Source organism: Ranitomeya imitator, chromosome 9 (genome assembly GCF_032444005.1).
Source record: "Ranitomeya imitator isolate aRanImi1 chromosome 9, aRanImi1.pri, whole genome shotgun sequence".
NCBI lineage: Eukaryota > Metazoa > Chordata > Amphibia > Anura > Dendrobatidae > Ranitomeya > Ranitomeya imitator.
This window is the reverse complement of record NC_091290.1, coordinates 87,936,931-87,949,505: the sequence shown is the minus strand read 5'-3', so window position 1 is coordinate 87,949,505 and position 12,575 is coordinate 87,936,931. Positions and strand designations below refer to the sequence as shown.

Genomic DNA, 12,575 nt, shown 5'->3' with positions numbered 1-12,575 from the left:
AAGCCGGTCAACGTTATCGGAGGATAGTCGCATGCGACGGTCTGTTAGTACACCACCTGCGGCACTAAAGACACGTTCCGATAAGACACTAGCCGCAGGGCAAGGCAGCACCTCCAATGCATACTGGCTTAGCTCTGGCCATGTATCCAGCTTAGAGACCCAAAACTTGAAAGGGGAAGAGCCGTCTGGGAGTACAGTAAGAGGGCAAGACATGTAGTCTGTCACCATCTGACGGAACCGTTGCCTCCTGACTGGAGCCGCCGGTGATGGTGTAGACATTTGGGGTGGGCACACAAAAGTTTGCCACAGTTGTGCCATACTGGTCTTGCCTTGGGCAGAGGCACTGCTTCTGCTCCCACTTTGTGCAGAGCCTCCTCCACTGCCTCGACGCACTGAGCTGCTGTGTAAAGCACTAGCAGCTGGATTGGAGAAGATGATGGAATTCACCAGTGTGTCGTGGTACTCCCGCATTTTACGCTCCCGGGTCAACGCTGGGATGAGGTTTTGGACGTTGTCCCGGTAGCGAGAATCGAGGAGGGTGAACACCCAATAATCAGGCACGTTGAGAATGTGGTCGATGCGGCGGTTGTTTCTCAGGCACTGCAGCATGAAATCAACCATGTGCTGCAGACTGCCAACTGGCCCAGAAACGCTGTCCCCTGCTTGAGACATGATCTCTGCCCGCTCGTCATCACCCCACCCTCGCTGTACACACTGACCACTGGACAATTGTGTAACTCCCTCCTCTGGATGGAGCTCTTCCTCCTCCATTGACTCCTCCTCATCCTCCTCACAAAGTGGCCCCTGCCTACCCCTTTGTGAGGAACCACGTGGCGCTGACTCTCCAGAAGCTGATGGAAAAGGTGACTCCTCATCCTCCACCTCTTCCACAACATCATCCCTTAATGCTTGCAGTGTTTGTTGAAGCAGGCAGATAATGGGGACAGTCATGCTGACTAGTGCATCATCTGCACTTGCCATCCGTGTGGAATAATCGAAAGGACGCAAAACCTGGCAGATGTCCTTCATAGTGGCCCACTCTGTGGTTGTGAAGTCTGATCGGCGCTGACTGCGACTTCTTTGCGCCTGATGCAGCTGGTGCTCCATTACTGCTTGCTGCTGCTCACACAACCGCTCCAACATATGTAACGTGGAATTCCACCTGGTAGGTAGGTCACATATGATGCGGTGTTCCGGAAGGCGGAATCGGTGCTGCAGAGCAGCAATGCGGGATCTTGCCAAGCTGGAACGCCGCAAGTGAGCACACTCTAGGCAGACCTTGTGCAGCAGTGCATCAAGATCCGGATAGTTCCTCAGCCCTCAGAAAACTGCACAACCAAATTGAGCACATGTGCCAGACATGGGATGTGCGTGAGGTTGCCAATGGCCAAAGCTGCCACCAGATTTCGGCCATTGTCACACACTACCATGCCTGGCTGGAGATTCGCTGGCACAAACCACACATCGCTCTCCTGCTTGATGGCATTCCAGAGCTCCTGCGCTGTGTGGCTTCGATTCCCCAAAGAAACTAGTTTCATGACGGCCTGTTGACGATTGGCCATGGCTGTGCTCATGTCGGTCGTAACAGGTAAACGTTCACGGGTCCATGTGGAGGTGCACTGTGGCGGCTCCTGCAGCGATGATTCTGAGGAACTTGTGTATGAGGAGTCAATGCGTAGACTGGATTCCTGCAATCCTTGGAGTGGGCAGGACATGTCCTGCGCCACTCGCACGATCTGTACCTGGCTCAACAACATTAACCCAATGGGCAGTGAGGGAAAGGTATCGCCCCTGTCCATGTTGACTGGTCCACGCATCGGTGGTGAGGTGGACCTTGCTACTGACGGCGTAGCGCATGTTTTATGTGTCCCTCCACATGCTTGTGCAGGGCAGGGACAGCTTGCCTGCTGAAGTAAAAGCGGCTGGGCACCTTGTACTGTGGGACTGCCAATGCCATCAAGTCACGGAAGCGGTCAGTCTCCACCAGCCTGAATGAGAGCATTTCCAGTGACAGAAGTTTGGCAATGCCTGCATTCAGAGCCTGTGCTCGGGGGTGGTTGGCCGAGAATGCCCGCCTTTTCTCCCATGCCTGTACTACCGATGGCTGTAGACTAGGCTGGGAGTGTGAGGATGACTGGGAACGTGGTGCTGTGGGTGGAATTACACTAGGTCTCTGGATAACAGTGCCAGAGGTTCTTCCATGGCGATCCTGGGAGGAAGCCGAACCAGCTGTGCGTGAGCTGGAGGAAGAGGCAACACGAGCTGAAGAGGTGGTAGCTGCCGCTGTTGGTTGGCCTAGGTCTTCAGTGTTTTTGTAACTCCACCGTGTGCCTGGTCCGCACATGTTTCCACATATTTGTGGTATTGAGGTTGCTGACACTTTTACCTCTTTTGACTTTCTGATGACACAGCTTGCATTTGACAAAACAAATGTCATCTGCAACTGTGTCAAAAAAAGACCAGGCACTGCAAGTCTTGGGAGCGCCCTTTTTGGCTTTTGGAAGAGACAGGCTCCTAACGGGTGCCAAAGTGGAGGCTACAGGCTCCGCAGTCTTCCCCCTCCCTCTTTGGCCCGTTAGGGGAATCTCTTCCTCAGAGATGCTCCCACCAGCTTCCTGTTCCTCACGCCACAATGTGTCAAGGACCTCATCATCTCCACTACCCTCTGCCACCAACTGCTCCTCCTGGGTAGTCTCGGCAGCACAGTACGCACCAGAAAGCGGCACCTGAGTTTCATCATCAGATGCGTACTGTGCTGTGGTCACCGCAGGCACTGGCCCACCCGCCTCTTCAGAGTCAGACAAAGCTGTTGGGCATCACTGCACACTGCCTCTTCTTCCATTTCTCCAATGCTGTTTGGCTGGCCCCCTGTTTCCAAGCCAAGAGATTCAGAGAACAGAAGTAGAGACGGCTCCTGTCCTGGGCTCTCTGACTGCCTGGCCAATTTGGCAGGTGGTGAAGAGACAGATGGCTGCTCTCCAGTGGTCTGTGCCTGAGAGGATGTGGCACTAATTGAAGTCGATGCCGATGCGTTCGCTGTCATCCATCCGACAACGTCTTCAATTTGATCTTCACGCAGCAGCGGTGCACGGCGCTCTCCGACAAAGCTGCGCATGAAGGACTGTTCCCTGCTGAAACTGAGTGATGATGAGTCACCGGTGCCCGCGCAGCAGGCACAGAATCACCACGTCCTCTCCCTGCTCTTCTCCCTGCTCCGCGCCCACGTGCCTTACTCCCTGCCCTCTTCATCTTGGTTGACAAAGATAAGCAGAAAAGTACTAAGGCCTTAGTGTGCTTATTCCTGAAATGCTCCTCCTAACAGGTGTAAGAAACATTTTGTAAAGTGTGGACTAGACTTTATTATTGATAAAATGTGGCCTACACAAGTGTTAAGTGGTGTTTAGTGAACTTTACTTTTTTTTTTCTGCAGATCGGGCTACAGAGCGACTTTAACTCACACGGGGACCGTGCAGACAGCCGTAAACGGCGCTGCAAGGCCCAAAAACCCTCCTCTAGGTTATCCTATGTAGTGTTTTTCCACAATTTAGCTGGAGACGGGTGGAAAGACACTAATAGGAAATTTTAGAAAAAATTTGCAGCAGGCTGCACTATTTGCAAAAAAAGGACAAGTTATTTAATGGTATGAGGCAGTGACGCACCCTGAGCTGAATACAACCGGCTGTGGCTGCACACAGACTACAGGGCGAGCTGCACTCACACGGAGACCGTGCAGACAGCCGTAAACGGCGCTGCAAGGCCCAAAAACCCTCCTCTAGGTTATCCTATGTAGTGTTTTTCCACAATTTAGCTGGAGACGGGTGGAAAGACACTAATAGGAAACTTTAGAAAAAATTTGCAGCAGGCTGCACTATTTGCAAAAAAGGACAAGTTATTTAACGGTATGAGGGAGTGACGCACCCTGAGCTGAATACAACCGGCTGTGGCTGCACACAGACTACAAGGCGAGCTGCGCTCACACGGAGACCGTGCAGACAGCCGTAAACGGCGCTGCAAGGCCCAAAAACCCTCCTATAGGTTATCCTATGTAGTGTTTTTCCACAATTTAGCTAGAGACGGGTGGAAAGACACTAATAGAAAATTTTAGAAAAAATGTGAAGAAGGCTGCACTATGAGCAAAAAAGGACAATGGATAGAACAGTATGAGGCAGTGTGAACCCCCCCTGAGCTGAATACAACCGGGTATATGGCTGCACACAGACTACAGAGTGAGCTGCACACACACACACACACACTGAGAGAGACCTTGCAGAACGCTGTTAAAACAGCGCTGCAAGGCAAGAGCAAGGTGAACACACAGCGTTTGCTAAATTAGCCTGGGAAAAGCGCAATGAAGCAATTCGCTATCTCAACTGGCCCTCAGTTAACACAGCGTCCTGTCCCTAACTGAAATCACAGCAGAGTGAGCGCAAAACGGCGGCGTTTTTTTATAGTGCATAGTGACATCATTTCAGCAGCCAATCACAGCCTTGCCAGTAGTTACATGCCCACCATGCTAAACAGGATGTGCCCACACTTCCATTCATTCCTCATTGGCTGCTGTGTGCAGTTTTGAATTCTGGAAACTTCCGATTCCGGTATCCGATACGCGGGAAATATCGGAATTCGGTATCGGAATTCCGATACCGCAAATATCAGCCGATACCCGATACTTGCGGTATCGGAATGCTCAACACTACTGACAATACAAAGGTGATATCAACCCCACAAATTTGAACTAACTGAAAACTAACTGAAGAAGTGCACTAGATGTAGTGACTACTAATAGACATCTACATTCCTCTAGTGGTATATTGTAGCTGCTTGGCCAGTGTTACACCGATTTCTTCAGGGGTTTTTAGGGCCAATATAATTATTTCCACTTTGGTATCTATGAATTTTTACTGTGTCTCTCCCTCTATATTTGGAGGTTTTTAGCCCTGTCAATTAAATCCATCCATTTTTATTTTAAATTGTTTATTAATTGAAACTGATTTTTTTTATTCTAGTTTTGTTGGAATCTCTTCTTGTCTGGTGACAACTATGCCACTAACAGATATTTTTTGATGTCACATTTTTGTATATTCATTTGTATATTTTACAATTAGAATTTGTAAAAATAAATGTCTGAAGTTATGGGTGGTAGGTGCAAGTTACTACACGAGACGTACAAGTGAACTCAAATCTAGTGGATCACGTACAGCTTTGGGAAAAACTAAGAGACCACTGCAAAATGTTCAGCTTGTGTGATTTTTCTCTTTATAGGAATATTTTTGAGTAAAATTTTTCATTTATTCTATAAACTTCTGACATGTCTCTGAATTTCCAAACAATAAATTTTGTATTTTTTTTCTAAAAAGTAGAAATGGTCAAAATTAAAAAAAAACAACAAAAAACCCAGTGCTGTCAGACCTCTAATAATGCAAAGAAAACAAGTTCATTATCATTTAGAAACAACAAAACTAATGTTTTAACTCTGGAAGAGTTCAGAAATCAATATTTTGTGGAATAACCATGATTTTTAATCGCAGCTTTCATGCGTCCTGGCATGCTTTCCACCAGTCTTTCACACTGCTTCTGGCACAAAAATGTAAGCAGTTCTTCTTTCTTTGATGGCTTGTTACTATCCATCATCCTCTTGATTACATTCCAGAGGTTTTCAATGGGGTTCAGGTCTGGAGATTGGGCTGCTCATGACAGGGTTTTGATGTGGTGGTCTCTTAATTTTCGCCAGAGCTGTACGATCAACTAAAGAAAAACAATTGTATAATCAGATAAAGAAAGAAAGAAAAAAACAACTATAGCTTCCATACAAAACCAAACAATATGGCTTATTTTAATGAAATTACATGTATTACATGGCAGCTAATATTATGAATGGCCACCCTTGTCAAACAAGGATGGCTTGAGTCTTCCAGAAAGGAGGTCGCTCACACAGATAGGCACTCAGGTTTGACTCACAGAAGTCCTCTTTAATATGCAGACTACATATACAGACTAAAATAATACTTCCCTTTTATGGGTTGTAACAAGGACAACTGCAGAACAACCACTATGTACAAGCTTTCAGGAGCATGCAAAAATTCTATAATCCTGAGGGAAAAATACCAGAGAGAGAAAGTGCAGCATATTGTCCACCTACCATAGTGTCTGTGAATGAATGTGTGTGCCAGTCCACTGGCCGGATCAGTGAAGCCTACATATACAGGATCATAGGCATCGCTGCCAGCATACTTATCCCAGGAAGGCAACAGACATATATTAGTTGAGACCATAGTCAGGGTCGGCACATGGGGTAGGCACCCACCTGGGGTACTACCTCCTGCCTCCCCGAGGGGGGAGCAGTTTAAAAAAACAAACAAAAACTGATATTGCTGAATGCCTGTGTCGGTCTGACACATTCCTTCCACCACACACATTAAGCATAGTGGTGGCTGGGGCGCGGGCATACAAGGGAGCAGTGCCAGTGAGTCACTGACACTGCTCACCCCCCTCTCTGCTTGCTCCTCGGCCATCACGCTTTCCCTGCACTCAATTGTATTCGCATCTGTCAGATGGGAATACAATTGCTGTGAGTGCCACCGACACAGGAGAAGCCGTAATCAGCCCTTGCTCCACCAGGAACTCTAGCACAATGCAGGCCACTTCGGGCCTGCGCCCTGTTGGAGATGGCGCACACAAGGGATGTTGGATGGTGTGATGCAATGACATCACAGAGCAGTCCAGCATCCACTGCTGTGCTTCATAAAAGAGACGGTGGACGCGGTGTACAGGGATTAGGCGATTATAAGCTTTTTTTTTCCCTTATGTTATTTGCCCACAAAGTGGGGAACATTGCAAAAGGGGCTGTGGGGGACATGATATAAGAAAAATGCGGGACATAGTATGAGATGCTGCGAATGGACATGATATGAGGGGCTGTGGGGGGGGGACGACCCGATATGAGGGGCTGTGAGGGGACTGGATATCAGAGGCTGTGGGGGGTTACATGATATGAGGAGCTGTGGGGGAAATGATCTGAGAAAAATGCGGGACATAATATGAGAGGCTGCGGGGAAAATAACATGAGGGGATGTGGCTGGACATATGAGGGGCTGCGGGGGGAACTGATATGAGGGACCGTGAGAGGACCTGATATGGGGGGGGGGGGGGGAAATGGATATTTGATGCTGTTGGGATATCTTATATGAGGGTCTGTGGGGGAAATTACATGAGGGGCTGTGGGGGGGACCTTATATGAGGGGCTGTGGGGGGACCTGATATGAGGTACATTATATGAGGAGATGCTCCGGACATTATACATGGGCTGTGTGGACATTACATTGGCTGTGGTGAATGCTGTTTGAGGTGCTGTGGGATACATCATACTATATATAAGAGACAGTGGGGGCCATTATACTGTATTATGGAATGGGGGGACCATCATACTATATAAGGGGGGTGTGGTGGTGACCATACTATATAATTGTTCAACCACCACAACCCCTTTGTATACCAGCCCAATGCCCAAACCCCATAATATCCCTTTCCAACATCACTGAAGGGGGCTTAATTGTCTCCTCTCCAAATCACACCTCACCACCTGTGTGCTCGACCCCATCCCATCTCACTTCCTCCCCTACTTTTCCGCCACTCTTATCCCATCCCTAATCCACCTCTTTAACCTATCACTAACTTCTGGCACCTTCCACTCCGCTTTTAAACATGCTACAATCAGGTCTATCCTTAAAAAGCCAACCCTCGATCCAACTGCTATGTCCAGCTATCGTCCAATATCGCTGCTCCCATTCGCTTCCAAACTCCTGGAGCAGCACATCCACGCTGAACTTTCCTCCCACCTCTCATCTAACTTGCTCTTTGACAATCTACAATCTGGTTTCCGCCCCATCACTCAACTGAGACAGCCCTGACCAAAGTTACTAATGACCTACTTACAGCCAAAGCTAATGGACAATACTCTGCACTCCTCCGTCTAGACCTGTCCTCTGCTTTTGACACAGTTGACCACTGCCTACTACTACAGTTCCTCTCCTCCTTTGGCATCAAAGACCTCGCCCTATCCTGGATCTCCTCATACCTTTCCAACCACATTCAGCATCTCCCACTCCAACACTACCTCCTCATCCCACCCTCTCTCTGTTGGGAGTCCCCCAAGGCTCTGTTCTAGGACCCCTACTCTTCTCAATCTATACACTTGGCCTGGGACAACTCAAAGTCCCATGGATTCCAGTACCACCTCTATGCGGATGACACTCAGATCTACCTCTCTGGCCCAGACGTCACCTCTCTGCTGTCTAGAATCCCGGAGTGTCTATCAGCCATATCCTCCTTCTCCTCTCTCTTCCTCAAACTCAATGTGGACAAATCTGAACTCATCATCTTTCCTCCATCTCATAGATCTTCCTTACCTGACCTATCTATCGCAATCAACGACCGTGCTTTCCCCCGTAACGGATGTCCGCTGCCTCGGAGTAACCCTCGACTCTGCCCTGTCCTTCAAACCACACATTTAAGCTCTTTTCACCTCCTGTCGACTCCAGCTCAAAAATATCTCCAGAATCCGTCCTTTCATCAATCTACTAAAATGCTTGTGAATGCCCTCATCATCTTCCGCCTTGACTACTGCAACATCCTTTTCTGTGGCCTCCCTGCTAACACCCTTGCACCTCTCCAGTCTGTCCTCAACTCTGCTGCCCAACTAATTAATCTCTCTCCTCGCTACTCTTCCGCTTCCCCCTCTGAAAAAAATCTCTTCACTGGCTCCCTTTCCCTCAGCGTATCCAGTTCAAATTACTAATACTGACCTATAAAGCCATCCATAACCTGTCTCCTCCATATATCTCTGAACTAATCTCCCGATATCTTCCCTCACGTAATCCTCGGTCCTCCCAAGACCTCCTGTTCTCTTCCACACTTATTCGCTCCTCACCCAACCACCTCCAAGACTTCTCCCGAATATCCCCCATCGTCTGGAATTCTTTGCCCCAACATGTCAGACTATCAACCACATTCGGATCCTTCAGATGGAACCTGAAAACCCACCTCTTCAGGAAAGCTTACAGCCTGCCTGCACTGACATCGCTGCCTCCTCACCACTTCCGGAGCTACAGCCTCACCAACACCGGAGCTCCTGAAACCCTCAACCTACTGTCTCCTTCCCCACCACCCTGCAGAATGTAAGCTCGCAAGGGCAGGGTCTTCGCCCCTCTGTATCATTCTGTAATTGTTAGTTTGCTTACTGTAAGTGATATCTGTAATTTGTATGTAACCCCTTCTCATGTACAGCACCATGGAATCAATGGTGTTATGTAAATAATAATAATAATAATATAATGGGTGGCCTGTGGTGGACATCATACAGTATTGAATGCTGTAGTGACCATCATCATGTGAGGAAGGGGTACAGTGTGGAGGGAGCACTGTGGGACAGTATAAAAACACAACTTGAAGAGGGGACACAGAACGGAGAGGGGACAGTGTGAAATGGGGGCTCAGTATGGAAAGAGGTTAGGCTTGGGGGGAGGGGGAGAACGACAGTGTGGAGATATAAAGTATGTAAGGGAAATCAGTGAAGGAGAGACAGTCATCGTATAGGCTGTGGTTCATAAGGGCAGACAGTGTGGTGGTTATAGCTCATTAAGGCGGACAGTGTGGAGGACATATATATGATGAGCGGCTTATTTACAGCATAGTGTGGACAGATATTTTTGTGCAGAGGGAATTTTGATAAAATGTATTTTTAAGTGTGCAGTGTTGGGATGTGCTGCAGAAGACTGGAGAAGATGGACAATTGCAGAGAAGAGCTGTGGATGTGAAAAGTCATCATGGCGTCAGGACAAGATGGAGATGAAAAGAAAGGAACAAATCAAGTCAGATAAGATGTCATCTATAAGGTACCTGGACGAAAATGTTTTTGTATGATCTTGCCTGCGTATCATCAGTCCTCTGGTTCCTATATGGCCCGCAGTCTCCCAGTATCTCCTTACCATTATTAAGGGAATACTGAGAGTTGTGGGGTTATGCGATACAAATATGTATGGGGCTGACCTGACATTGCTATTGATTACTGCACTAAGCTTGTTTCTTGTACTCTAGTACTTATGGTAGTTCTGGTGATGCATTCATGTACTGATGGTGATTCTGTTGATGTATTTATTTACGGATGATGATTCTGGTGCTGTATTCATGTACTATTGATGGCTCTGGTGTTCTATTTATGTACTGATGATGATTTTGGTTTTGTATGTTTATAGTGATGATGATCACCAGAACAACCAACCATCTGTTTCATTGCAAGTGGTATTTGTTGCATGATGGACGTAAAAAACCATCATACATATCCCTTTATCTATAATGGGGGTCTGTCTAGTTTCCAGTAGGGTTTCTGCCAAATGCTGGACACCTTAACTGGAACCTATTGGCCCCCATTAAAGTAATTAAGCTATATTAGGGTCCATGACTGTCCTTGGTTCTTACATTTAAAATATAGGACATCAGGGATGAATATCTCTGTGTCCCTGGTATTGTGCAAATGGTCCTCAAACAATGAACGATTCTATATCCAACTTTGACATTGAAAAGGGTAACTATTCTAGTGGATGTGGTCATTGGAGCTTATTACCTTACCCATGGGAGGGTGCGTTAGGTGTCCTACTTTATTCTGTGACCCGACCCTTTGATTGGGGAAAGTGGGGAGCCATTTACTCCATCTGCCTAGGACACCAAAATACCTCGTCCCAGCCATGACCGCAGAATTCTAGTGTGAGCACTTCACGTGTCACTGATCATTGTGAAAACTCTGTATCCTGTACATTAAATTTATTGGAGAGCAGAGGAGACTGACTTTTCAGCCTTTTCAGTGTAACAGTCCCAAGCTCAAGGCCGCACATCTTGTTTGTTCAGTATCTTCGCCAGAAGTGAGTCATAGTATGGACTAAACACCATTTTGTTGTAGTTGACCAGACGCACAAATTTCACTGCCATCTCTTCCAGCTCTTTTTGTATTAGGCTTAGCCCCCCAGGAAGTTCAGGGACAGATCTTGGATTAGTTGCAGATAAGTAACTCAATAGAAAAGTATGGATCCTGGAATCTGTAGGGTTTAATAAAAAAAGTTATTGAATATGCAACTGTGATACACATTACACATTTCATAAAGGTAATCGGTCAACAAAGTGTTAAAAAAGGTTATCCAGGTATATCATATACTAGCTGAAGAGCCCGGCGTTGCCTGGGCATAGTAAATATCTGTGGTTAGTTATAGCACCTCACTTCTCTTATTTTCCCATCACGCCTCTCATTTTCCCAATCACATCTTTCATTTTCCCCCTCACACCTCTCATTTTCTCCCTCACTCCTCTCATTCGGAAAATGACAGATGTGAGGTCGAAATGACAAGTGTTAGGGGGTAACACTTGTCATTTCGACCTCACATCTGTCATTTTCCGATCACTCCACTATTTTCCCTCACTCCTCTCATTTTGCACTCACACCGTTTCATTTTCACCTACACCTCTCATTTTCACCTCAGTATATACATGTTTGTCATCTCCCTTATATATAGTATACACCTGTATGTCATCTCATAGTAACATAGTAACATAGTTAGTAAGGCCGAAAAAAGACATTTGTCCATCCAGTTCAGCCTATATTCCATCATAATAAATCCCCAGATCTACGTCCTTCTACAGAACCTAATAATTGTATGATACAATATTGTTCTGCTCCAGGAAGACATCCAGGCCTCTCTTGAACCCCTCGACTGAGTTTGCCATCACCTGTATATAGTATTTACCTGTATGTCATCTCCCCTGTATATAGTATATACCTGCTGTGTCATCTCCCCTGTATATAGTATATACCTGTATGTCATCTCGTCCTATATATAGTATATACCTGTATGTCATCTTCTATATATAGTATATACCTGTATGTCATCTCCTCCTGTATATAGTATATACCTGTAGGTCATCTGCTCCTGTATATAGTATATACCTGTGTGTCATCTCCTCCTGTACATAGTATATACCTGCATGTCATCTCCTCCTGTATATAGTATGTACTTGTATGTCATCTCCTCCTCTATATAATATATACCTGTGCGTCATCTCTCCTGTATATAGTATATATCTGTGCGTCATATCCCCTGTATATAGTATATACCTGTGTGTCATCTCCTCCTGTATTAGACCTCGTTCACACATTATTTGCTCAGTATTTTTACCTCAGTATTTGTAAGCTAAATTGGCAGCCTGATAAATCCCCAGCCAACAGGAAGCCCTCCCCCTGGCAGTATATATTAGCTCACACATACACATAATAGACAGGTCATGTGACTGACAGCTGCCGTATGTCCTATATGGTACATTTGTTGCTCTTGTAGTTTGTCTGCTTATTAATCAAATTTTTATTTTTCAAGGATAATACCAGACTTGTGTGTGTTTTAGGGCGAGTTTCGTTTGTCAAGTTGTGTGTGTTGAGTTGCGTGTGGCAACATGCGTGTAGCAACTTTTTGTGTGTCGAGCTGCATGTGACAGGTTAGTGTAGCAAGTTGTGTGCAGCAAGTTTTGCGCATGGCGAG

The 12,575-nt window shown here is 46.6% G+C and overlaps 1 protein-coding gene across 4 annotated transcripts in view; it reads right to left on the bottom strand.

Moving 5' to 3' along the window:
* Positions 1-5,233: 5,233 nt before the first annotated feature.
* Positions 5,234-12,575, bottom strand: part of TCP11L1 (t-complex 11 like 1) — a 142,327-nt gene continuing 134,985 nt past the window's right edge. The window contains exons 10-11 of one of the 4 annotated variants that reach the window (XR_011315241.1): positions 10,619-11,087; positions 5,234-5,745 (exon numbers count right to left, since the gene is read on the bottom strand). Coding sequence is in view for 2 of the 4 variants with exons in the window: in XM_069739282.1 (XP_069595383.1) it covers positions 10,873-11,087 (215 nt within the window). In the remaining 2 variants the exon portion in view is untranslated. Of the gene's footprint in view, positions 5,746-5,948; positions 11,088-12,575 lie in introns of those variants that run through there. The other 3 variants (XR_011315242.1, XM_069739282.1, XM_069739281.1) reach the window with 3 other exon arrangements.